This window comes from Balearica regulorum, chromosome 11, assembly GCF_011004875.1.
Source record: "Balearica regulorum gibbericeps isolate bBalReg1 chromosome 11, bBalReg1.pri, whole genome shotgun sequence".
In the NCBI taxonomy this organism is placed as follows: domain Eukaryota; kingdom Metazoa; phylum Chordata; class Aves; order Gruiformes; family Gruidae; genus Balearica; species Balearica regulorum.
The window spans coordinates 9,266,344-9,292,856 of NC_046194.1; the positions used below are offsets into that span (position 1 = coordinate 9,266,344).

At 46.8% G+C, this 26,513-nt stretch overlaps 1 protein-coding gene across 1 annotated transcript in view; it reads left to right on the plus strand.

Moving 5' to 3' along the window:
- The first annotated feature begins 319 nt into the window (after positions 1-319).
- The window catches only part of HS6ST2 (heparan sulfate 6-O-sulfotransferase 2), a 133,077-nt gene continuing 106,883 nt past the window's right edge, over positions 320-26,513 (plus strand). The window contains exon 1 of the mRNA XM_075763181.1: positions 320-968. Within this exon, the coding sequence (XP_075619296.1) occupies positions 457-968 (512 nt within the window). The 5' untranslated portion in view covers positions 320-456. The remainder of the gene's footprint in view (positions 969-26,513) is intronic.

Below are 26,513 nucleotides of genomic sequence, written 5' to 3' on the forward strand. Positions count from 1 at the left end.
CCGCGGCAGAAGCACGGAGCGCCCCGGTGCCGAGCCGTGCCCAGCGCGCAGCGTGTCCAGTGCCTGGCCAGGGCCGGAGCGCGGCTCCGCGGGCGCACGGCAGAGGGGGCCGCGCGGGGCGCGGTGCAGCGCTGAGCTCCGGGCACGGCTGGTCCCCACCCTGCGCGCGGTGCAACGCGCCTCGGCCACGTGCCGAGCGCAGCTCCCGCCGCCACCGGAGAGGCCTCGGGCGTGCCGTGCCGGCCAGGGGGGCGGGGCCCGGCGGAGGGGGGCGGGGCCGAGGCGGGGCGGGGGCGCGCTGAGGGGAGGTGGCGCGGGGGCTGCCGGGAAGGGCCGGCGGCGGCGGTGGGGCGATGGCGGCGGAGCGCGGCCGGGGCGGCCCCCCGCGGTGGCGGCGGCGGCTGCTGCGGCGGCGGCTGTGAGCGCCGGCGGCGATGCGCGGCGCTCCCGGCGACGATGGAGGACCGGTCGCACAAGGTGCTGCTGGCGCTGGTGATGCTCTTTCTCTTCGCCGTGATCGTGCTGCAGTACGTCTGCCCGGGCACCGAGTGCCAGCTCCTGCGGCTCCGCGCCCTCAGCCCCGCCGCCGCCGCCGACCCGTACCGGGCGGAGGACGAGACGCCGGCGCGTTTCGTTCCCCGTTTCAATTTCTCCGCCGCCGACTTGCTGCGGCGGGTGGACTTCAACATCAAGGGGGACGACCTGATCGTCTTCCTGCACATCCAGAAGACGGGCGGCACCACCTTCGGCCGGCACCTGGTCCGCAACATCCAGCTGGAGCAGCCCTGCGAGTGCCGCGCCGGGCAGAAGAAGTGCACCTGCCACCGGCCCGGCAAGCGGGAGACCTGGCTCTTCTCCCGCTTCTCCACCGGCTGGAGCTGCGGGCTGCACGCCGACTGGACCGAGCTCACCAACTGCGTCCCCTCCGTGGTGGACAGCAAGAAGGAGGTGCGGCTCCGGCCCTCCAGGTGAGCCCGTGCGGGGGCCCTGGGCCCTCCCCGGGGAGCTTCCCGCGGACCCCCATCTCCCTCCCCCCGCCCCGCGGCTTGTGGTGGTGGCAGAGCGCCGGTGCGGCGGGATGGGCGATGGACCCGCTGGGCGCAGCCGTGGCGGGGATGCTGCTGCGGTGCCGGGGGGGCAGGGGGGACGCGGTCGGTACCGAGCACCCCGGCACGGAGCAGGCTGCAAACCGGGGTGCAGCGAGGGGTCCGGGAGCCAAACCGGCCCGGGGCTGCCGTGGTGGGTGCGGCGTGTCTTGAGCTCTGCGGAGCAAACAAAACCTGACCCCCGCTCTGCTGCGAGTGAAGTGCTGTAAATGGTGTCCCGCAGGCTGTCGCGGTTGTGACTGCGGTGGGGAAGCCCAGGAGTTCCGGAGAGCCCGGTCCTTGGCAGCAGCGAGCGTCCTGCACGGTGTCACACGAACAGGCCCGGCAGCCCCAGGGCTCGGGGCCCCCGGTGCGGCTCTTCCGCGGCTCACACCAGTGAGGGTCCTCCGGCTGTCTGCAGCCTTCCCCAGGGCTCTGCCGTCTCTGGCAAATCACCTCGTGGTACCAGGCTCCCCGGGTACACACGCTGTAGCTCCTGTGTATGCCAGGAATTAATCCTGGTTTTAGGAGTGTTCACGAGCCACGGTATCTTGTTATATCTGAAGTTTAGCTCGTGCGGATAGCGGCCTTGCAGAGTAAAGGTTATTCTTACGGCTGAATATTACCTGCAAATACTTGCTTCGTCCTTCAGCCTTAACCTTGTTTGTTTTGTGTTTGCATTTTGAATTTTAGTGACTCTGCTCGTCACTCCTACACCTTCCTTTGAAGTTGCCAACCTCACCTGACTGTATCTAGGTGGTTACCTAAATGCTGCTCCTGCCCTTAAAAAGCCCAGCTGGCTTCCTCCTGAGCAGTGAGGACCTGCTTCCTCAGCTCCTGGAGCTGTTTGATTACAGCATACCTTCAGTTGTAACAGACCGAGTACCTTGTCCGTGGCTGTGCAAGCAGCTGTACCGTGTAGCAGAACAGCTCAGGGTTTTAGTGTCTTTTCACATTGCTTTGCTGGGAAATTGGAAACTAGGGTATCGCTCCTATTGCGCTGTTAGACTAGTGGCAGGTCCCCTTACAATGAGAGTACTGTTATATATCACGCTATCTGAAGTGAAGTCTAAGCACAGATCTACTTGAAATAGAAAGCAATTCCTTCCTAGAATTCCTTTTATATAGTGTGACACTACACTGCCATCTAGTAGAAAAATGGTTAGCGTCATTATCTTTCTGTACCCAAGAAGCATCTCTTTATGAGACTTGGCTATTGAGATTCCTGCTCTTTTGTTTTCCCTACTGCCTTAAAATTTAATTGTCTCATTTTTGTGACGTCCCATTTGCAAATATCAGGAACCAATTCCTTGTCCTCTGGGTCTATTAGCTTCCCAGGTTCAGGGTGCTGAGCCTTGCAGACTACGTAGTTTATTTTACCTGTCCTATAAATATGTTGTTTGTCAGCAGAAATGGAAATTGCATAATATGCGCTCTCTTTTGCTGGACGGCTTCCAGTGATTTTTCTTTCTGTTCCCCTAGAGAAGGGACTGGCTTGCAGAGTTGTAGCTGTGGGGCATGGATTCCCTTCCTTCCCCAGAAACAGGTCCTTGTCCTGAACTCACCACCTTAGGCGGAAGGGAATGCCAGGCTTTGAGAGCTGAGTTTTTTGTCTGCTGCTTTTCGCTTGTTGTTGGTTTTTTTTGTTGTTGTTTTTTCCTGTTGGATCACCAAACATGCTTTTCTGAGTCAAAACAGAAGTGTTTTGTGTACCTGCCCAAGAGGTCAGAGCGATGGTTCCTCGTCCAGCAATGTATGTCGTCATAGCTGACTTCTGAGAGGTCGCTAGGACTCATGACTTGGGATTGAAGCCAAGAGGGAGGGATGAAAATGAAGCTGTGATGATTTTGTGTTAGGTAGAGGTCTACTCTCTCAAAGAGTTCAAAAAGATGTTATATTTTTAATAACCTCATTACACAGCCTGCTTAATAGCTACAGTTAGTCTCACAAATAATGTCTTGACAAGCAATTATTTGGACTGCAACTTCTAAATGTTTAAAAATACAGGAAAAGAAGAAATTCTTAAATGAACAATAGTCCCTTCAAGTCTTCCTGCCCACTGTAATATCTTGTCTTTTTATTTTGTGTTCTCAATTTAGCAACATTCAGCTGACAACTAGTTAATTAGCACCTATTCCTAGTGCCAGTAACAGACGCTAATCTAAGCACTTTCTGGACAGATAATAGCTTCTTTCAGAGCAGCAGTAGGTGTGGGATGAGGGTGTGTGAGCAGAGGAGCCTTGCTGGCTCTGAGCTGGGCCAGCCTGGCTGTTCCTGTGCTGGGGTTTTTGGGGGGAAGCCTGACTGTCCTGAGGGGTGTGTGCTGGGTTAGTGCTGGTGGGAGGGCAGGAACAGCGCAGCCCTGGTGTGCAAACGCTGAACGAGGGAGTGCAAAGCCCATTTAGGGAGCATCGTCAGGGCAGGGAGCAGGATTTGGTCAGGAGCAGAGGATGGTTTCTTCAAGTGAAGCTTGGCTTGACCAGGGTGGGAATTCCTGCATTTATAATCGAGGCGATTAAAAAGCGAGACCTGCTGTAAAAGTAATTTGAACTGCTTGGCAGCTGCATAATGCAATCTGTAGTTAGTGTGGTTGGGCTGTGTAGCCTTGACTGGGAATACCCAAATCAGTGGTCATTGTTCCAGCAAACTTTTTAGCTTGCACCTGTGTATGATTACTTTGCAACTTGAGGGGCATGGAGAGTCTACTTGTCAGATTGCTGGTGAGCTGGGCTGTTCTGTAGGGGCCTTTTGTTTAAAAGTTGGGCCTTTGTTAGTCTGGAGGATACCCTGTCCTGGAGCTTGTAATGCTCAGCACTAGGTACAGAGCATCGCCCTGATATGATCTGATGGGATCACCCTGCAGCATTCATCCTTCAGCCTCTGCTCTTAATCCTGTCACTTGTCTGCCTCTGTTTTCTTTGGGAATTGCAGGCTTGGAGGGCAGATTCCTGCACTGGAGCAATAGAAATACTCAGGATAGCTGTTGTGATATTTTTTTGTTTTGGCTTTAACACAATGGTGCTTTCCTGTCTGTGAGCATATAGGTCCCCAAAGCTTGCTTTCCTTTGTAGCAGTGGCCTGTGTTCCTTAAGTAGTAGGTAGCTAAGATCTCATTCTCCTCCTTTGGTCCTTCCTTCCCCTAGACGACCTTGAATCTCAGGGTGCAGGGAGAGGAATTATTTATTTTTTTTTGGGGGGGGTGCATGTTCTGTATGCCCCCATTCCTGCTTATCTCCTGTTCTACCAGCACTGCTCACCACTGGGGCATCCGGAAATTTTGGGAGAGGGAAGGGGAAGGCGCAGGGATAGTTGATGCTTTGTGTGCGCTGGATTTGCTGCTTGGGAGGTTGGTAGAATGGGCTGATGGTGGTGGCAAAAAGGAGGGGGTTGTCTCAGCCACTTGGCATCGGTGGTGAGAAAGGAGAAATTGCCTTTTCCTAGTCATGAGTGACTGACTTGGGTCACTTGATTGATTGTGGAAGCTTCAAAGCTTTTGGCATGCTGAACGGAGGCAGCATCCAAAGTAACTGTGTGTGAGAGCATCACAGAACTGCGATTTTGCTCGGCTCTGGCTAATTATTATGGGAAGTATCTACCGAACTTGTCTGTAGCAATAAATCCAATGGCCCTGTTGCAAGAAACAAAAGGTGTCGGGGTTAGACTGGAAAATGTAATGAGACATGGGAGCAAATACAGATACCTACATCCTTAAGTGGTGTCGTGGCTTTGTACCCTCATCGGGTGAGAGACATGGCTGTGGGTAGGGATCGGGCTGTGTTTGGTGTCGTCCCAGCTAGCGTTAAAGGAAAAAGATGTTCTCCATTGAGAGATCGGAAGAAAGTTAATGCTGCTGGTACAAGCATGTTGGACTGTGACCAGGGATGGTGCCTACTCTCTTTTGCGAGGCTTGGTGCTGACACCACATTGTTGTGATGTGGGATGGAAGCCCCTGGTGATGCATGGGTGTTCTTGTCTTGTCCCTAAATGTTAGTTAAACTCTTCCAAGCTAAGTATTACAAAAATCTAAGGAAAAGATGCATTGAAACATCTTCCAGCAAACTGGAAGTGTTTACTGTGTGTGGCTCTGGCTGAACAGATTAATCCTCGTGCTCTTGGGAACGTGGTGGGATTTGCATCTGCAAATCTCATCTGCTTCGTGGTCTGACGCTGTGTGCCCATCTCCTCACAAGCCGGATCGGTGGCAGAGCCCCGGGAAGAAGGCGGCTTTGCCGTAGTGAGCGTTGCCATCAGCCCTGGAGCAGGCTGGGTCCTTCGCGTGGGTTTTCCCAGTAAGCTGCTTCGGGGGGGAGGGGGAAAGGTTCATGTAATGCTGCCAGGGAGAGAAAAATCACTTGGGGGGGTTTTGCTTCTTAGTGAGAGGCCTGCTCAATGGCAGCTGCTGCTGAAACAACAAAGGTGTTACGTAGCTGTGCAAGGGGATGAGCTCCATTGCTTCACCTGTAGTGGTGGAATTTGGGGAATAGTTAAGCCCTGTGAATTGGCACTAAACCCCTTGTAGGCAGGAGAGATGCTGTAGAGTCCTACGGCGCCCTGAGGCTTGGGATTGATAATAAAGGCTTTGGCAGGAGGTAGAGAATTTAAAACATGTGGATGCTGATGGATTAGACACCATTTCCAAGGATGGGGTCCCCGAGCACTGCCATGTTGGGGGTGAAGTCTGGCTGGGGGTGTGGGGCTGCTCAGGAGGAGAAGGGACCAGCATGGCTGAGCTGGAGGCTGTGAGTGAGCAGATGGGGTGACCTGCTGTAATTTGGGTCCTGGCCACAGCACCGGGAGGGTGCCTGCCTGCCCTTGAAATACACATCGCTGAAACTCCCCGGGAAAAACTCTGCAACAATTATAAAACTGAGGGGGGGGGGGGGGGAAAGGAGCGTTTGCAGAGATGCCGCCAGGCCCAAGCGACTCCGCTGCTTCATTTATCAGCTGGATTTCCTAATGACCCTGCTCATTTTGGTGTGGCAGCTGCTGCGGCTGCAGGATGAGGTATGCAGTGAGTATTACCTGGCCACCTGCGAGCGCACATATCGGCTGCGTTCCCGGCCTGGCACCTGGTGGGACCCGAGCTGGGGCTGGGTTGGGGGCGCTGGAAGCGGTGGGCCAGCCTGCAGAGCAAAACCGGGGCTTTGAGGGGAAAGGCAGGGGATTATTTTCATAAGTGCAAGTAGTTCCTTCACCTAATCCCATTACAGGGCCTGACCTTGAAGGTCTTGGTCATAAACTTAAGTTCATTGTTTTTTTACGTTTCCACTATAGGACTTACAAAGCTCTCTAAATTGATATCACTGGTTTTGCAGATAAAGTATTGGACTTTTTACAGGACTTCTTAAGGGGATTAAAAAATAATTTTCCATATTAGATCTCTTCGGTTCTCCTCTAAATCTTTAATAAAGTGCAAATTGACTTTTAGTTATTTAAAAGTATATGTTTCCCACTGCCTTTTATTTTAAATTCAGAGAATTTTTTTTGTCGCTTGGAAATCAAGCATTACCATAGGTTATTTATTTTTATTAAAAGACAGTTTTTTTAAGTTTAACAAGTTGAACATCAGTTCCGAGACGTATTAACTGAGATTAATTCGTCCCTCATTTATTTAATCTGAATTGTCAGGAATCGTGTTCTCTACTGATGTAAATGTCGGCAAAAAGGACTTATTAGTAGATCTGATTGCTTTTTAAATTTAACTAGCAGAGATGCACTGGCATGCCTAAGAGAATTGGTCTGTTTCTTGTGAACAGTTCAGTGCCTAATGAATCACTTCAATGTACTTTTCTGAAGGAAAGCAGAGCAATTTAAATGTGCAATGCATTGATTTACCTCAAATGGATTAGGCCCCTGTGTGCAATCCTTTGCATTAATTTACTTTCTCCACAACTGTAATAATGAAGGCAACGTTTCTGTACAGCATCAGCCCAAATTAGCTCACGTAACTTGCTAGAAAGCAAAATAATTAATACGTGGCTGAAAATGGGATGTGGGGAATGGCTTTTTCCGAGAGGACATGGGTCTTGAACTGCTCCTGGGTTCGGGGTCTCCGCAGCTGGGACCCGGCGGGGGGGCTGTCTGCGTGCCCCGTCTGCCCCCTGTGAGCACTGACGGAGTGTGAGGAGGAGAGAATTGTGTCTAAAGTACCGATGGTTTCTTGGCTTTGTTATGGGGGGGGAAAATCTATTTGTGATTTTGCGCAACTTTTGAGATTTTATTTTTTTGTGTGTGTGTGTGGTCGGGTATGTTTTTTAAAAATGACTGAGGGAACAGAACAAAAATTTGTAACTCCAGAAGATTCAAGCATATTTTATTGCTGTAGAAACTTTTCAGTCCCCTGTTCCCCTCCCACAACTCCAGTCTGCTGTGCCGTCGCAGCGTTGGGCTAGCTCGGGCCTTGCTGAGCAGCTGGCGGCCGGGACGCAAAACTCTGGGTAATTCCTTATTTAACCACTTAGCTGCAGAAATGGCGCCTGGGCTTTGTTTCGCTCTGCAGGGATTACTGTGGCTGAGCGGCCCTCGTGACTCTCAGCCTTTTTTGGAATTACCCTTGTAGTCTTCTTACGTACTTGCGAGGATTAATTCTCTCTCCCCCCCTTACTTCTCAATCGGCTAATTCCCATTGCAGGGCAGCTGCCTGCCCAGATGTAAATCTGCGGGGAAGCAAAGCGATGGAGCGTCCTCAGCCGCTGCCTTCCTCCCTCGGGAGCCTGGTTCCCCGCTCCCAGTTTGGGGCTGGGTTGCTCGCCCGAGCGGCGCCTCTTGGAGTTGGCAGCATCTTGGATGGAATCAAAGCCAACCGGGGCAGGAGATGTGGGATGACATTTTTGTATGGGAGAGCAAAGGCAGCGTGGTCACCACCGGGGTGGGGAGGCAGTGCCGCTCCTGCCTTCCTCCTCCCCTTCTTCCTCGGCAGCTGGCACTGGGCAGCAGGCGTGGATTATTGTTTGTGATTGATTTGCTGATGCTGGCAATTGTACAGTGTGTTCTGGGACTAATAGGGTAGCATCGAATTATTCAGGCGTTATTGAAATGAATCACATTTGTGATGAGTAATAAGTAGCAGACTTTGGTATTTATGAATAATTAACACAGTAAAGTTTTTCTTAGACATAAAGAAATGATTTAATTTCTACTGTGAACACTGTAAAATTAATGAAAGATAATTGCATTTGCTAATGTGAGACTAAGAAGCCAAAGCAATCTATTTTTTTTGTATTTAAGTTCATATTGCTGGTGTAAACAGTGAATTTATAATTCCTTCAATATGTTTTCACAGAGTGGGACCTGTGTTTAACATTCAGTGGGGTGTTTTTTTGTTGAAATAAAAGTCTATTGGTAAACTCATAACTCACTGTTGCTGTTTCCATCCACTCATGTATCTCTGGGTGGGTAGCGTGTATATATGTATAACAAGATAGTGTTTTTGAATAAGTGTCAATTAGGATTAGCTTTTTTCTTCTTCCCTGACTCCAGCATTCTTCCTCAGCTGTTCATGCTTTTAAAGACAAAATCCATTTAAGACACTGCTTATACAGCTTTGAGTGAAATCTCCATTTATTTAGTCTTGAAAAATCATTAATCTTTAGAGAACTATAAGGCATAAGATCCATTATGGGTGAGACTCAAGTTATGTTACTTCTTGGTTCTCAGCTGCTTATCCAACTCTGAAGGAGCCAAACTTTTGATGTCATATAACTAAATATATGCAGCTATGAGGGAGATAATCTAGCAGCATTAAACGATTTTGCACATCTCCATAAAAGCATGAAGACGATGATGCCTTTCATGAGATCCTTGTAGCAAATGCTCCTAATTTCCCATAATCAAAAAGACTGTGAAGTTTTGATGCGCTTAGAGGTCCAAGTAGCTGGAAGATCAATTCTTCCTTTACTCCATTTTGTGTTGGGTAAATTAAAACATTGCAAGGCTCCCAGTAGTGGGAATCTACTCGTTCAGACGATTTGAACTGTGGGATCCTTCAGCAAACACCCAAATCAAGTGAGTAAAGTGCTCTCTGTGACTGATTATTTTCTCCCAGGCATCCCTGTGTTCAGAGTAAAGCAACTGTTTTAACCCCTCTATTAGGAAAAGCAATGCTTAGTCTGGTCAAAGCCAGAGAAGCTGCTTTTTGCTTTTTCAGGGTAACTGAGAGGAGAGCATTTCCTTTTGCCTATGGGAAAGCTATTCCCTGGAGCAATCCCAAGCCATTCTGAGTTTGTTTTTTGGGTGGTTTTTTTTGGTTTGCAGGTTCAGAGAAAGTTATTGGGAACGTGCTTGTGTCCTGCTTGAGCAAAACCTACCAGGTACCACCTTCTTCCCTGTTTTTGGCAGCAGCTAACTCTTCTTGATAGGGAAGATGCTGCGGGAGTCATTCTCCCACGGTACTCGTTGCCTGTGGAGGACTTTAATGGGGCTGGATGTGGGTGGAGGGATCTGTCCGTACGATGCCCCCAAAAGAGCAGGCGGCTTTGTTCCTCCTGGAACTGATGTCGCCAACCATAGATGGAGAAGAAGATAGCTGCGTGGCTTCTGTCAGAGCTGTTTGTTTTTCTGTGGGGGTGTTGGATCTAATCAGTACAGTGGTAGCATGGAGAAGTAAGACAAAAGCGCTCAAGGAAATGTCAGACACAACAGGATGCGTCTGCCTGATGATAGCTGAGTGACTTACAAAAACATAAATGGCATAAATTAGGCTTTAACTCCTTCAATTCTTGTGTGCTGCAAGTCAGTCAGTGGTAAGAGAAAAAGCTTTTGTGTTGGCATGGTCTCCCAGTTACATTTTCTCTTTTCCTAACTGTGCATCTTTAGCTGAAACATCAATAGGGTGTTTTTTTTTTATTTTGGTGATTTCTGATAACTTTAGGTCAATAAAATGTGGAGTAGAGTTTTGGCTTTCAAATAAAGCTGACTTAAAGGTCAGTTGTTTGTCTTTCTAGTGGTGGGTTGCTGCTGGGTTTGTATTCTTGGCTCTGGTCTGCATGGGAGAAAGGTGGTGGCTAAACATGCAAGTGGGATTTGAGAAGCCAGGACGTTACACCTGGGATGAGTCCCACCTCCATCACTATGCCTGTCCTCTTCCTCTCCACCCCTGCCGTGTCTATGTAATTTAGCTCTTCGCATCAGGATATCTTTCTGTGTGTATGAACCATAAAGGATGTTGGATTTCCTGGCCTAATCTTAGGTAGAGACACTGGAAATGTTTTTAAGTGTTTATTTTGAATTCAGGGAAGCTGTAGTTTTAAAATACAAACCCAATGTCCTGCACTGATGGGCGACTCCAGCCTGCCATGTACACTGCCCCGTGCCGGTGTCCTCTGGGTGCCGTGGTGTTTGTCCCCTTCCTGGGAAGGGAAGAGGAAAGCTCCCTGACCACGTAGCTGCTGTCGCGTGGTCACACTGCTCAGTCCTTTCACACCAGAGCTCTTGCACGATCTAGTTTTCACCCCCTTTTATGGATGAACCAGTATCTGACTTTAATCTTTGGAAGGAACAGCTTGGGAAGTTCAGAAGCCTGTACAGTTGTCCTGATGTATGGTCTAACATGCCCTAGAAGTATGTCTGTGAGCCTGGTGCTCCAGCTCATGGAAAAGTGTAGTGAGAAAAGCTCTCCTAAATAGGAGGCACTGGATATCTAACACAAGATGTCCTCACCAAAGTCAGTAGGAATGAAATGTTGCTGCTCTGCTTTAAGCTTTTGCTTTGCTGGTTGCAATGGGTGCTGTTAAGGCAGCACCTGCTCAGAGCGGAGAGGACTAGACCATCAGATGGCAGGGGTAGTAGACACCTAAAACTGTGGTTAGTTCCTTTTATCTCTTAAATACTGTTAGTTTGCAAAACTATCCTATATAGCCATTTAAACCAGTCCTGCTTCTGGAACAGCTCAGACCCCCAAGTAAGCCCATGTTCATGAACATAACTGATGCATTTTGCAAAGCAGAGTTATAAATGCCTTTTTTCATCCCATTTCCAGAGGAGACGTGGAGAAAACAAATGAAAACAGTAGCTGCACCTGCACCTACTTCTCCTGAGAAGCTACTGGCTCACTTTCCATGCTGCTAGTTATATTTTGGATGTCAGCAGTGTTCTGGGTTGGAATATGAGCACTCCCAGAATTTTTATGGATAGAGGCAACTTCCTCACTGAGGGAGATTTATGGGGTAGTGCTGAGGTTCAGCTGATCATTCCTGCTGGAGTTTGGAGATTGCAGCTTGGTAGCAGTGATGCAGAACAGCTGAAGAAGAGGGTGGTGGCTAGGGATGAATTTTGACTGGGGAATAGTTCTGCAAGCTCTCTTATCACCCAGTGGTTTTTGGCATATTCAGTGTGCTACCACATGCAAGAAGAAATTGCAGTTTTTCTGGAAATACAGTCAGCAGAAAATGTTGCATGGGAAATGCCTGAGCACTGCCCTATGTTTGGACTACTGAGCTCTTTTGTTGCTTGCAAGGACAAAAGTGTGTGAGTAACTATCCTTCTCTGCAAACAGGGCTAAGCACGATGGACCTGAGGTTTGGTACAATACAGGTTTTGGAAAAACTTGCCCTGAATCTTTTTTTAATGTATTTATTGGGACATCTAACTGAAGGCAGGTGACTGAGAACAGTGCCAATGCTTCCAGAGGAGGGATTGGAAGGAGATTGTGCATCACTAGGTTAAGATGCGCACTAACTGTATCTTGTCCAGCCTGAACTCTATTGTATGAACTGAAGTACTTAAATATATTGCTTAAGCCTATACTTAAAGTGTTTAAATGTATTGCTTGGAGCTTTGTAGAACAGGTTTATGTCAGTTTAATGTCCTGAGCACCTTTTGTTGTCCTGGGGTGGTGAAGTTTCCTGCTCTGCAGTTGGGATTTCATGTGTTTTGCTCTCGTTGGGAATGCCAGCTTTCCCTGCTGTAATTCTCCTTTTCCTACAACTTGGAACTGGCCAGTGCTGCAGCTGTGCATGCACCAAGACAAGCAGAGGGTGTACTGTCTAGAGACTTGCTGAGACAAGTGAAAATTGAGATTCTCTGTTACGGGGCACGAAGACCTAGAGAGCAGCTTGGGTAAGTTGATGCGTCCATGTGACGGTGTCCGTCCTGGCTAGTATGTTTGGGTTGGGTTGGGGACCTGGGGAACCAGAAGCAGCAGCTGTTTCAGGCTCTGCATAACAGTCAGGCCTCTGCAGGAGAACACCGTAGGAATAGGTGGCTTTCCTGGGCAGGTTTGGTTTGAGGATGTAGGGGAAAAAAGGGAGTTTTAGACCTCTTTTCCACCAGCATCTGGGAGAGCATACCCGAAGGGCCAGCTCCATCTGACCTGAATCCAGACCTCCTGTCAGCCGATCCCTTTTATAAAATTGGTCAGTGTATCAGGCAGCACGGGGGGGGGAACCCCCACAGAAAGGACTTAAGAATAGCTGAGCTCATGGCGAGATAAAAATTTCTCAGAGCCCGGATTATGGAAGGATCCGGTTATTTGTAAAATATATAAGCAGATTCTCTGCCTCGGCCGTAGTTGGCTCAGCAGTCACACCGGAGGATTTGCTCGTGTGCTCAGCCTGTCCTGCTGCTCCCCCAGGTACGGCTGAGGTCTGGAAATTGAGGTTTAAGGCTGATGACAACTTGTGTATTAAATGTTGCAAATTAACTATACTTTGGAAACTGCAAATACAGGCTTTTTTAAGGACTCTAAGGCTCTCTTGTTTCTTGTCTAAAGGGTTATTTTTGCTTTTCCTGTCATGTTATGTTATTTTCCTGGAATTAGCAGGACAGTTCTGCTTCTGCTTTTCCTCATGTATCACCTGAAGTCATGAAGGTGAAATGCTTCCTGCAGTAAACCTGTGTATTCCTGCAAGGGTTGTGGGTATGAAGTCCAGTATCATACTCTATTTTTACTGTAAGGGAAAAAATAGTTTTATGTCTTATAATAGTGTTCTATCAAGATAAGTGAAATTCTGATCTCTTTACTCCTGTGAGATAAATATCCTTAAAAAGATCTTTTAATGTCTCACAGTACATATGGGAATCCCAGTACTTGTACCTGTTGCTTATAATAGAAGGTAGGTTGGTTAAACCTGAGATCTGGCATGTCTTGTTGATGGATACTCAAGCTGAAATCTGATCATTGAGAGAAACTAAAACAGTCTGTGAAGCAAGTTGCTCCCTTTTTGGCAGCAGGCATTACCAGACTGCTTTTCTGTGACTTTCACCTTTGCATATTCAGCTTACCTAGAACCTGTTTCCTTACTGAGGACAATTTTGGGGTGGAAACCTCATCTCCTCCATCCAAACACAGGGCAGGTAGAAGTCATTGGACACGTGAGCGTTTGCAGATGGCTTGCCGTCTAGGGCCGCATCTTTACAGTGCGGCTAATCGTTTCAGTTACAGCAGAGGACTGACTTAGTTTCCTATGGAAAGGGAGAGCAGGCATCTGGGATGCAGTGTAAAGGCAGCAATTGCAGTTCTGGGCTGCCAGAAGTCATTGCCTTCTTGTATCTGTGGGAGTTTGTGTTGGGCTCTGTTACAGGACTTGGAAGATGCACCTTCTTTTGGAAGTGGGTTATGGTCGGATTTATAGATGCTGAAGACCATGTTGTGTCCCAAGGGCATGCCCTGTGCTAGTGTAAGTGGTCCTAAAATCTGCAGTGTGCTAGCTGGTGGGAGTCAATTTGGGATGTTTGGAGAAGGGGGGAGCAGAACACACTCTTTTTAGCTCATGTGGAACAACATCCTTTTATTTTACAAGTTGTTATTCATCTTTGCTTGAGCAGCTGAGATGAAACATCCCTTTCTGTTAAGAACAAAGGCAAAAGCCTTCACTTTAATGCAGGTACCAGGGCTGGGATGTGCTGGAGTCACTTATTGCATTGCTTGGCTTTGATCCTTGGTTGTGGTGTAGGAGCGCACAGTACAACTCAGGAAGGTGTGGTGGTAAAGTGGTTTTAAGTCCCTGGTCTAGACTGACGCCTGTGTGCCGGGCCCAGAGTAAGTTAAGATCACTCCAGGCTGCAAGTGCTGTTGAGCTCTTCAGGGTCACCTGCGGCAGTCGCATCCCCCGGTGCACACAGCCCAGCCAGCTCTTCCCTTACCGCCTGCTTTCCCTCCTTGTGTGCCCCCCCCACCCCCAGCAGGGACATTAGAGGAAGAATTGCGGAGAGGAATGTTAAAAGGCTGTATGCTCCCTTCCCTGTTTGAAGATTGGGTTTCTCTTACTGGTTTTTATTTTCTACACAGTTTTTGTGTTAAACAAGAGTAGCCTTTTTACAAGCTCCACTGCTCCTTGGGCTGGGAGCAGGGTAAGTATCTGCCTAGCAGAGATTTTGTGGTAAAATTTATTGTTGCTGTACTTGAACACTAACCTGAGGGATTTTTTTTCCCTTCTCTTTAAACAAGCTTTTTTTTTTCCCCACTAATGGAAAATTTCAACTTGTCCTCCACTTAACCACAGTTCAGGCTTTTCCAGGAAAATGGAATGAATCAGTAATGCTTCCCTCTCTTGCTTCTTGTGTGCTTAGCTAATTGCATTATTTTTATTGTGGGTTTTGATTGCATAAAGGCCTCCTTCTGTCCCCACCAAACTGGCGTTTTCTAGACAAGAGAGAACAGCCATGATCTCTCAGGTGGTGCTTTTCCCTCTGGGGCTGTGTTACTCCCAGACCTTCAGAGTTTGGAAATCATGGATTTAGGAAGAGGATGAAGCTCAACAAGGGCAAACAGACACTTCTTATAGCTCAGTGTTTTACTGTGGGCTGGGGGGTTTTGATTCAAATGATGTGCAGTGATGAGCATCCAGGAGCACAAGGGCAACTCTGAGTTTACCATTTGGTGGCAGGGAGAGGCAGCTCCCATCCACAGTGGCCAGGCATCCTCTTGGTGCTGCTCGGCTCCCTTGCTACTGCTCACTGCTCCTTGCAGCTCCCAGCGGTGTCCTAGAGGTTTGTTCTTGATTGTTTCACCTTTCACGTAGACTTGATGCTCTCTAGATTGATGTCTGAAGTGTGGGTCTAAAAATCAAATAGCAAATGACTGCGCTGTAATGGATGTTATTGCACTAGACTTTATATTATAGAAGTCACTGTAGTTAAGTGGAGTATCTCTGGAATCTTGTTTTTATCAAGACGTTTATGTTCCCCTCTAATTTTTGTGGAGAGTCGTTTAGATGTTTTCCAGATTAGAGCATAATGGAACTGCTAGCTATAAATGTTCGGAGGAATCCATTACACATGGTGATTTAGTGGTTAGTCACAATTACTTTGGAGCTACAGTGTCAAATTTAACACCAACCTTCAAAACCACGTATTGTGAAATCTGGTCACCCTTCCTGTGAGATGCTCCTCCAGCCTCCCAGAGAAGGAAAAGTCATTTTGTATAGCAAGATACAAAAGCAATTTGGAGGGGACAGGCTGATGCTGGAGGAGCAACTTGGTATAAGAAGCAAACCAGCAGGCAGTTTTTTCCCATAGAGTTTTTAGGCTTTTTCTTTCCGCTTAATTAAAATCCAGAAGATTGGTGGTGGCAGTGGGTTGGTGTGCTTGTTTCCCTTCCCGCTGGAGGCAGCGACTGATGGAGCTGGAGCAGGACACTCCTGAGTGCTGCAAGTCTGGCTCTCCGTCCTGCAGCCACCCGAGATGCATGGCTCCGGCTCCTGCCGCGGGACAGCCGCCTGCTCCTGGACAGCAAAGAGCTGGTCCCCTCGAGATCTAGACTGATCTTTTTGTTAATGGTAGTGGAGATGTTCCTGCAGGTTCGTTGAAGAAGGCACAGTAGGCTGTAGAGCTATAACTGCACAGGAACTTTTACATGACAGAAGTATCAACAGACATTTTCACTCACCATAACTATATAGGCACCTGCTTTAACCGCAGCCTGTGAGCGGAAGCTGTTGCCTCTGTTTAGCTTTCAAAATTCCACATCATCCAAATGATAATCACCTGCTTGTTGCATTCCTATGTCTGACCCAATGAGAGTCATGTGCAGTGTCTTGCACCTTCTCTGACCTCCTGGGGTGGAAATCACTTCTTTGAGTGACCTGCATTTTGCTGGTTTTTCTTTGCTGAGCGGGGGTTTTATGACTTGCGGGGCTGTGTGTTTCCTTGCTCTTCAGCTGGTGAGTTGAAAGGGAGTTCATCTGCAGACTGTTGTACCACTCCATGTCACAGGTTTTAAGCCCAGGGTGGATGCTGTCAAAATGAAATGTGTAAACCTGAGATTTAGAGGATAAGCCAGTAAATCCCATTAAATTTGTGTGTCTTAGAGTCTCAGAACAAAATTTGGATTAAGGGATGAGCTCATGCAGTTGGGCATCTCAAAGCTCTTCAGTCGTCTTTGTTGTCTGGGGATATTTGTTTCTGCAGTGGTTGGTGCTGGAGATGCCCACAGGATACCTGAATGAGCTTCACTTTCAATATTTTAATAGCAATGATTTAATAGCACATTTTAAAAAGAACATTATTTGGAATTGTTAAGACTTGGCCTTGGTTTGGAGTTCCTTCTCAATACCTGGAGGGGAGATATTGAAGTTCTTCGTTTGTGCAAGCTTGAAAGGGTCAGCGCCCTGATCAATAGCTGAGTTTACTAGTAAAGCTCTGTAAAATGTCTGGGATTTTTTAGCTAATTCAGGTCAGACCCCCCCCTTCTTACCAGCTGCCCAGAAACTTGAACGGTTTAAAACCTGTGTAACACACAAATCATCTAACCCTTTCATTCCCTTTGGTTTAGAATGTTACTCTCATTCATGAGCACAAGATAAGCTTTTAGAAGAGGTAAGGTTAGAGGACTTCCGTTTTGTGTTGAAATCGGCGTTTTCAGGAGCTGCAGCATAGCAGAGCAAGGTTGCTGGGAGCCTGAACTGCCTGGGGAAGGAGTTTCTATTTGCTGTTGTGCCTTCGGGCAGCTCATCCTCGGCTTGCTCCTGGAGGCATCTGAAGGGCATTGAGAATGTCAAAGCGGACGCTGTGACCTGGGGTGCGCCCATGCTGCTGTCCTCTGCCTCCTGGGGTGCTGCCAGGTTTGATCTTGGCTTGATCTCTGGGGCTGCCTGGTCTGGCTGCTGGCTGGCTGAAATTTGTACACTCCCTATCGTGTATGCCGTGAGCTTTGGGGGGGTAATGCTTTTTGTGGCCCGACTCGTCCCTATTAGAGACAATGGTGCTCATCCCGTTGACTGAATGAAGAGCCCCCATTCCCTGGAGGGGTTGCCTCTGAGGAAAGGAGATAATTCATGGCCTGCACTGGCTCTGTCTTAACTTGGTTGAAGAGCAGGATCTGGTTAGCTTTAATGACAGGAGCATGGTTTTTGCAGTGCTAGCCGTTTTCCACGCGGTTAATGCTGGGACCACAAAATTCATTAGAGTTGTACGATGGGATGAGAGGTTAAAAGCCAGTGTGATACCTACAAAGTGCTCCAGCCTTACAAAGAAATGTCACTGCATCCTCCTTAAACACTTGTAATTAGTAATTCCTGATTTACCCTGGCTCTTCGGAGCAGTCTACTGGGAGGACAAGCTTGTGAACAGCACTTGGCTGGGGCTGTTAAAGAAGCATGCAGTTTTTGACATTCTTCATTTTTCGAACTGAGTTTCCACATCTTGCTTTAAGTGTTATCATTAGCAATTTGCTGGGCTTCATTTCGGTGATGGGAGAGCATTTCGTGATTGCTGAAGCATTCTGTAATGCAGCAGTGTACGGGAGTGACAGTACATAAACCAGAACTATATTATTGCTCCCTAAGTGTATTTTTTAAACTTTTTTTTCCTCTTAAACTAATTCCTCTTGGCAACTCAACTAAACATATGTATCATTGCTAATATTTTATTAAAATCAAATCTGGTACCTACAGTATTTTACTGTTGCTTTTAAAGGACTAATTTTTTTTCCCCCAGTAGACTGTGTTCATCCTGCTCTCGTGACTTTTTTCCTGTTTAATTGCTTTAGTATTGCATTGCGTTCTGCTTTCATTTTTTAATTGGCAATCATGTCCATGGTGGACGAGAGGAAATTTCACTGTGGAATTGAAGGCAGAGATTTGGACCACTGTGTTTTCATTTAAAGAGGGAAGTACTTCGTACATCTCTTTAAACTGTACCTACCGCAACAACAAATGGTGTCTGCTTAAATATAAAGTAATATGTATATGTAATACACACTTCAACTCTCTCCTTAAAGAATGCTAAATTAGGGTGTCAATGGCAACTAATCAAGACTTTGTGCCATGGCCGAGGAGGAAGGTCGGTGTTGGCATCGTGGCAGGCGTGGGCTGCCGTGGCTGGTAGGGATTGCTCCTCTGGCCCCGGGTGGGTGGGTGGGTGGGAGAGAGGGGTCTCGCCCTGGCTGATGGCCAGCGCTGTGCCCTCTTCTGTGCACACGGGCTTTGCACGGCAAGCTGGTCAGCTGGCATTAGCGCTGCAACAAAATGGTTGTAATCAAGATGATTTCAAGGTTATAAATTTCTTCTTCCCAGTGGGTTGGGGTGCCACTGCTGCCCTTATATTCCCCACGTGCGAATACTTAGATACAGCTTTCATGCGTTTTCTCTGCACTGGTTGCACTGGGAGCTGGCTCAGTGTAGAGCTACACCTGAAACTGGGCAGCAGAGCTGCTCATATTTTTGCCAGCTTCTCACCCTGGGTCCTGTTTAAACCACCCAGCCAATTTTGCTAGCAGATGAACGCTTCAGCTCTGCTGAGTTAGCGTATAAATAGCTTTTGATATAGGAATTCAGGCTGTATAAATGCCGTAATGTCTTGTCTGTGATGGTTCCTGCACTTAATATTTTAGGGTTCTTAGGGTATGGCACAGACTACTATTGATCGCTTCTTATAGGTGCCTGTAGTTACCATAAAACAGGAAAGTACAACTTGTATTGTGGGCACTTATTTATAAATATCTTGGAGCATCCAAGGAGCCTTGGAGGGCGCAGTCTGGGCCCCTGGGCGTGGGGCTGCGTACTCAAGTCATCCCAGGTGCCGCTTGGAGCAGGGAGTTTGCAGCTGAAACCTCTAGCCAGCAGGCACTGCCCCATGCACCTGGAGCTCCCTGCGTGGGTAAGGAGGCATGAAGGAACAGCAAAGCAAGTTGCACTTTTGCATAATAACTAAGAGTCTCATCCTGCCACCTGCCCAGGCATTGTCACTCTGAGGTCACATTGATGCAAATGTGCTGTGCTATATGCAGGGAGAGCGTGCATCTTTCCTGACACTTTATCCTTTTGAAATGCATGCCGCACAGTCCTGGAATTCAACTTAATCAGAGGCAGGAATGTTTGTACCAAGATTGGCTGATGTATTTATTTTACCCAGGATTAATTTATAAACTCTACCTCTACCTGGAGAAGTTTGATTAGCATTATAAATCTAACGTGCAGTGGATACTGAAGGAACTTGAGCGTAAAAAAAAAAAAAAAGCTGGAAAATTTGAGGGAGAATTTGGGTTTCTATTGCAGGGCTGCCTGTGGTCCTGGAGGAGCTGAAGTTGATAAGGCTATGTCCCCTGAAAAAAACAGCCCTTTTGGGATTTATTTTATTATTTATTATAGGTAGCTAAAACAGGGTTAACATAGCATCCAGACATGTCTTCATGGTTTAGAGGTGGTAACAATAACAGTACTTTATAAAAAGCAGAAATTGAGTTGCTAACTACAAGATATTTCATTTCCTAATATGGGAATAAAAATGGAAATCTCACCAAGCAGCTGTGATTGTGGTTTTTCATCTGTGTGATGCACAAGAATTTCAGCAAACATTAGGACCTGACTGACAAAACCGTGCCCTTGTGAGCGTGCATCTGTCCTGCAAGCCAGGTGTGTGTCTAAGCCTTGATCAAGCTCCTCATGGGCGTCCTGCAAACATTAGCAGAGCCACTGCTAGCAGAATCTACTTCTATAAAGTTCAGAGCACTGGGATTTTCCTCCAAGGGCAGATGGACAGCTTGGGGGACGAAGAGAGCTCTTTTCCTGAATAGTGTTGCCCAGTATCGATGAAGTTTATTATTGAAATTGATTGTAACTGCAGGCCTGTTTGAGGACAAGGCGTATTTTTATAGAATAAGAAATTGTGGGTTTTTTTTCCCTGTGTTACTCCCAGAAGAGTATTGCTTGTTGCAGCTGCCTCTAGGATTTCAGCATTGTTGGGGAAGTTACTGGTCTGGGTTTTTTTGGTTCGCTTCCCCAGCTGTTCCCCAGTACGTGCTAAATGGGTCTCGTAACCTAAATGGACGCAGCTCACGGATGAAAGGAGGCAGCTAGAGGGAGAGAGGAAGAAGTGGGGAAATATTTCATGTTGCAGTTGAACTGAATGATTTTGCTGATTGGTGAGGTGGCAGGCGGCCATCTGCTCGCTCTCCCTTTCCAGTTGACCTTAGCTTTGTTCTTGGTGGCTTTCTCCTACGGCCCATCACAGAGTTGTCAGAGAAGCATTTATGGAGAGAGACCTTCACCACAAACAGATTTGCAGGAGGTTACTCCTTCATCTCAGACCTTGCCTCTCTTGTACCAGGTTGCTAAAGCCACTCTTGCATCATCTGTCCTTATCCCGGAGCAAGTGTTAATGGACCCAGCCTCTCCGTACTGCTGACGCAGGCAGAGGGTCCTTGAAAGCAAGCAGTGACAATGCAGAGTTAGCATTTTCCACTAGGTCTGCTAATTAATTAAGGTCACATGTTCCAGCTATTAGTTTGGCCATTGCTTTTCTCCATTAGGCAGGCAGTGAAATGCCAGGGGAGGGGAGGGGAGGGGTGCTCTCCCCTCTGCTGAGCACGACCATGAGACCTGGGTGATGGTCGCTGTTGAGCTGTGGGTAGGCCGGCCTGTTGATGGAGCAGTATCACTTCCTGCTCCAAATAGGAGAATTTGTTTTATGTGGCAGTAAATGATGAGAAGTTCTGCACACTGGAGTGTTTGCTTGGTCTTTCTAAGGGTCTGCTGTGGCGAAGGCTCGCTAGAGAGCGAGGTGTTACTAGCTAAACTTGGTAGGTGCATGCCGGCAATGCTGAGGAGCAGGCTTTGGTATTTATAAATAAGCAATCATTGCCCTGCTTTTTTTTTTTTTTAAATAAAATATAATTTTAATCAAGACTTATTGTTGAAATCTGGAGGACATTCCAGTGCAGAGTATATCACCTCTGCAATAGTCTAGACAGGTTATCCATGTCCCTGTTAAGAAACCTCATTATTTATTTATAGTTATTTATTATAATAAATGTGATTGCCTGCAGTAAGACACTAACTCCACTGAGTCATATTTCAGATTGCATAGCTGTGTTGGCTGAATTTTCAGAATAAAACATTTGCAGCTGCACACAGAGCAGTCTCTTTGACTCTCGGATGGCTCCAGTAGGTGCTGTTCCTGGGAGAGGTGCAAGGGGAGGAGATGCACAATTCTTGAGAGGAGGAGGAGGCAACATCCTTCAAGCCTGCATGGTGCCTGACCTTGGATGATGTCCTTGTGGGGTGCAGGAGCTGGTGGAGCTTGCTGTCATTGCTGACTTAAGCAGGGCTAGGGTAGTACCCCAGATGCCGCATTTAAACACTTCAAAAACATCTAGTCTGTACACAAAAATTGAGGTTTTATGGATTTGGTGTATTGTCACAGGGATCATGTTCTCTGTTTGCTACAGGCCCATTGACTTTAGTAGAGTTACTTAAGATTTGCCTCTGCCGGTGTGTGGTTTGTTTGTGTTTTGGTTTTTTTTCTCCCCTGGAGTTTTGTTGTGCAGAAGGAGCTTGCAGGCGTCCTGACAGCTCTGGTTTGCTGGGAGAAACCAGAAGCCTGCAAGTGTCTGACTTCTGTCCAAAGGGAGTGACTTCCTTTTTGACCAGTTATCCAAAATCTGGGGTCCTCTGAGCTGTTTGGCCGAGGAGGGGAGATGGGCAGTAAAGCTAGAGATCTCTGTGTCCTTTTGGATAAATACAGGGCGTCCAAGCCCTGTTTTCCTCAATGCAGGAGAGAATTGACCAGAGGGAACAGTTTCCTTGCTCACCCTCTCTAATTAGCATTCAACCTAGAGATGTTCCTCGTTTTTTGTCCCCTCAGTCTCTCAGATCTGCAGCTTCTGGGACTGCTTTTGCTGCTGTGCTGGTTGTTCAGCCTCTTTCAGAAGCTTTGCAAAGCTCTCCTGGATTCCACTGAATTTCAGACACCTGCTACTTGCATGTGCCTGTCCTCTGGGTGGATTGCAATTGTTTCAGCTCCTTGGATCTAGGGACAAATAAGCTCCTAAATGAGGTGTAGGCATCGCACCCATGGTCACATCCTCCCATTCAGTGAGGTGGGACCATGCAGAAGACAACCTTGTATGCTGCCAAGGAATGGTGGAGAGCTTATCCAGTGGTTTATTTTATATGTATTCTGAGCAACAGGATTATGTATAGTAGGTCTGTTTTTTGGTTAGGCTGATCTGGTGGCAACATATGGTCAAAATGGTTGAGCTTGGCTAGACGGATGTTTTCTTTCCTATAGAACTTAATTTTATTAAAGTGTGAAAGAACATTAAGTTTGGCATTTTATGAAATTACTTGAGGGAGTTGAAGTTAGTTGTTCCCTGTAGCATTTGATAAAATACACAAAGGCCAGAAGGAATGAATGAGTCACTTCTCGACTGTCAGCTGTGGTGGAAAAATGAGGTGAAGCTGGATTCGTGATTTGAAAATCTGTTCGTCAGCACTGGAGCTTGTCAAAACATAATTTCATCTTGTTAATTTTAGTGAGTTATTGACTCAAAAGTAAATCATAAAGACTTGTAGAAGGAGAGCAAAACGGTGTTTTACAGTGAGTGCTTTTTTTTAAGCTTGATTTTTTTTTTTTTTTCAAGGAAGATTTCATAAAACTTCCTGCTGTTATAAAGTTAACATGCTCTTGTTCCAATAACGCCTGCCTGATTGCAGAATTTGAGGTTTAATCATGCACCATCAAATTCTATTTTCAAATTTAGAGTTAAAACAGGCTTTCAGGCTTAAGTTAACCTGCTCACTTTCATTTCAGTGCACATAAAGTGGCAGATAATTATTGTGCATGCTGTATTTCTCTCATTAACATTAATAGGTTAGTATTACAGCTTCTGCCAGACCACAAATAATTAAGGGGTACTTCAAGTATGACTTAAAAAAAATTTTTTTTTAAGGAATTGCACGCAGTGAGGTAATGAGTGTCTTGCAGCAGAGACCAGGTAAATGACTTAACAAGTCCAGATCAGCTGAAAGTCAAACATAAAACCTGTTCAAGCTTGTTAGCTAATCTCATCCATAAAAGTAACTGCCTATTCTTCATGGATGTTAACCCAGTTATATTAATGTTTTAAGGTAAAAAACCTACAAAAGTGGAAAAATTACATTTGAAAAGGGAATAATAAATGAGCCTTTCTGCTGTAATTAAGCAGACTGTTGATTAAGCAGACCTGTGGGCTGATTCAGACAGTACAGTTCACAGTGTACAACTGGTCGTGTTCAATCATCGCTGTTGAATGTGGTTGACCAGCCTCATCCTAAGGAAGCTGCTGGGGACTTCCAAATTTCTGTGCCAGTGTGTGCATGCAGCAAATGGACTTCTGAGAAAGAAGAAGAAATAGGCTGGCTGTGGGAAGGATGTATATGGAGAGGAGGAGTGCTTACAAGCCCATCATTGACTTAGAGGAGTTCATGTCTAGTAACATATGCGAGTAATGCAGTGGTTTATGTCTGCAAATTACTGCAGGATACCTGGATGAGAAAGATTCTATTGCTATGAATTGCTATGAAAGAAGTAGTTTTGCTGGAGCCCTAATGAAATAGCAAAACTTGAGTGGTTTGGGCTTTTCTTGGACAGCACAGATTGTGCCGTGTACTTCCTTCCTCCCACTGTATCCAGAAACACTCTGCAGTGGAAAATGCACAAAGGTCCAGTTTTTCAAAACTAGTGAGTTGTGTAAAAAGTAGTGCTTATCTTCAAAACTGGCTTGTCTGGCAGGGTTCCTCTACAATGCATTATTATTTTTTTTCAAGTGGTCTTTTCTTTTTTTTTTTTTTGCTGTTAAAAAGCAGTGCACGCCTTGGGATCCAGCTGTTCCTCCCATTGCTTTTGGAACTGTACACAATGGAGGTGCTCCAAGGTGCATGATGGTCCCACCTCCAAAGAGATGTCAGTTGGTGCAGGAGGGCCCAGGGCAACCATTTCTGTTGGCACCATCAGCAGAGACCTGAAGGAACTGGAGGCTGAAGGTTCTTGTGGACACCTCAAAGCACTCTTAAAAGCGTTTTTGTGTGAGGAGGGGAGCTGCTTTCCAGATGCTTTCTGCTAACTTTATGGAGGAGCTTGCTATGGGAGAAAGCCCAGAGGTTGGTTGGTTTGCTTGCTTTACGCATGATGTGGGCAGCTTGGAGGTGGGAGTCAGCTCTGCCTGACAGGGTTGGGAGGTGGCAGTCAGGAACAAGTGGAAAGGGCCCTGAATCTGAAGCCAAACAGCTGTTTTGGTAGAGAAGCAGGTATGGAGTATATGGAGATACAGTTGAAGTTGCTGGCTAGGAGAAGGACCTTTCCTCTCAGCTTTCGGAGTGGGTATCAGCATGGCAAGATGCCTTTGTCAACGTTGAGGAATGTGCTGTAATTGAGTTAAGATGAGATCCCTGGGAGAGAGCTGCTACGTGTAGCTGTTCTTTAAATCTTATGCAGAAAGAATCAGCAAACCTTAGATACAGCCTGGCGGTGAGGATCTCAAGTGGTTTGTTAAAAGCATGTTCGATGAGTGTAGAGATGAAGGGAAGATGGGGAGACAGCTGGAGAGACAAGTGCATCCGAGCCAGGGCGAGAAAGGCCCATGTACAGGGTAAGGATGACGAGCCGTTGGGGAGCAGGAGGATGGGCAGAGGAGGGCTGGGGGTCGCAGGTGCTCTGGGTTCAATGCTGCTCCTCAGTACTTTGCATTTCTGGTGATGGACCTGGAGAAATAATGTGTTGCCTAAAGAAATAAAAATCTGAATACTTCTTTGCTGTTGAAGATGCAGAGTGGCTGTACAAAAAGCTGGAAGGCAGGTGTTAAACAATGAAGATGACTTGACCCACTGTTGGTCTTCTGCTTGTTCCCTTGCATTGGTTTGCTGAATTTTAGTAGGACCTTAATAAGAGAGGAAGAAGAAGATACTGTGATCAATTTGCTTTGCGGTTATTTTGGAGCTAGTGTCTGGTGGTGGTGGCTGCAGCTGGGGTGGGCAGGCGTTAGGAGAAGGAGTCCTTGGCAGAGAGATGCTCCTTAGAAAACCAAATCAGCCTCCCTGGTTGTAAGCAGCTCTTCCTCCCCGTGTCCTGCTTTAACCTCCAGTTAAACTTTGCTCGTTTTAAAGAGGAGATGGCTTCTAGAAGAACTTGGTGGTGTGTTAGTGAAACCACTTGGTGTTGGGTGTTTCTGCTGTTTCCTTTACCAATGCTATCGAGACTAGCTCTTCTGTGGTTTCCCCTCTCTGATTCTGCATAGGAGTTGTAGGAACAGAGGGAATTGTTCACTGCTTTCCTGTTAGTTTACCCTGTAACATATCCATGAAATTAGTACTTGGCAGGATCTTCAATATATTTAATTGATCAAAGAAATATACTTGAGTTGGAGGTGAAGAGCCGCAGTAGTAATTTGGGGGGATGCATTTCTCCCTTCTGCATCTTTTTTTTTTTTTCTTTCCTCTGATGTTAAGATCAATATTGAATAAGCGCTGTTTTGAAAAAATTGACATCCAGGTGGCCAGAAACAGTAAACAACAGACAACAGTTGAAACAGTCCTAACATGGCCGGGTGGAGGAAGGTGATCATTCATCACACTCCCAGTTCGTTAGCAAGATAATGTTTGAGAAAATTAAAGCACGGTGCAGAACTGCTCAGGGGTTCTTTCCCTGGACCATGCATATGCTCACACTTTATTTGCAATTATTCTGCTGTTATGTATGTTTGGCTGCTAGCAAACACATGAAAATCTAATATCAGGCTCAAACTGTGCCTCCTTTATTTATAAACAGCTTTTCTTTTGCGTTATGCTGATAGAGCATGATACAGAGACATCTTGCAATAGACTGTTTCAGTATAAGGTGCCAAAAATGAAGAGGAAACATTTTATGTGGTTAAACAACTGAGACGTTCTGACAGATGTTTGCCTGACAGAATTTGCAGGAAAAGCAGCGCTGCTCAGATCTGGTTAGTGCTTGTGCATGTGTTTTATGCCCCAAATTCAGGGGGAGGTGTTCATAGCTGGCTATCTCACGCAGGCATTTAGGATCCCTTCCCGTTTCTGTGGTGTGCATTGTCCTGTGCCTCTGAGTGCATTTGGTGTGGACTTCATGCTGGGCTAGCTGCAAAATTCTTCCCGTCCCCATCCCACCAGCTTTCTCTCCTCTCCGGTCTTCCTTTTCTAGAGACTTCCTTTCTCATAACATCTTCACTTTTGGCTTTCTGGCTCATGGCTCTGTGTTTCTTGCTTGTACTTCAGGAAG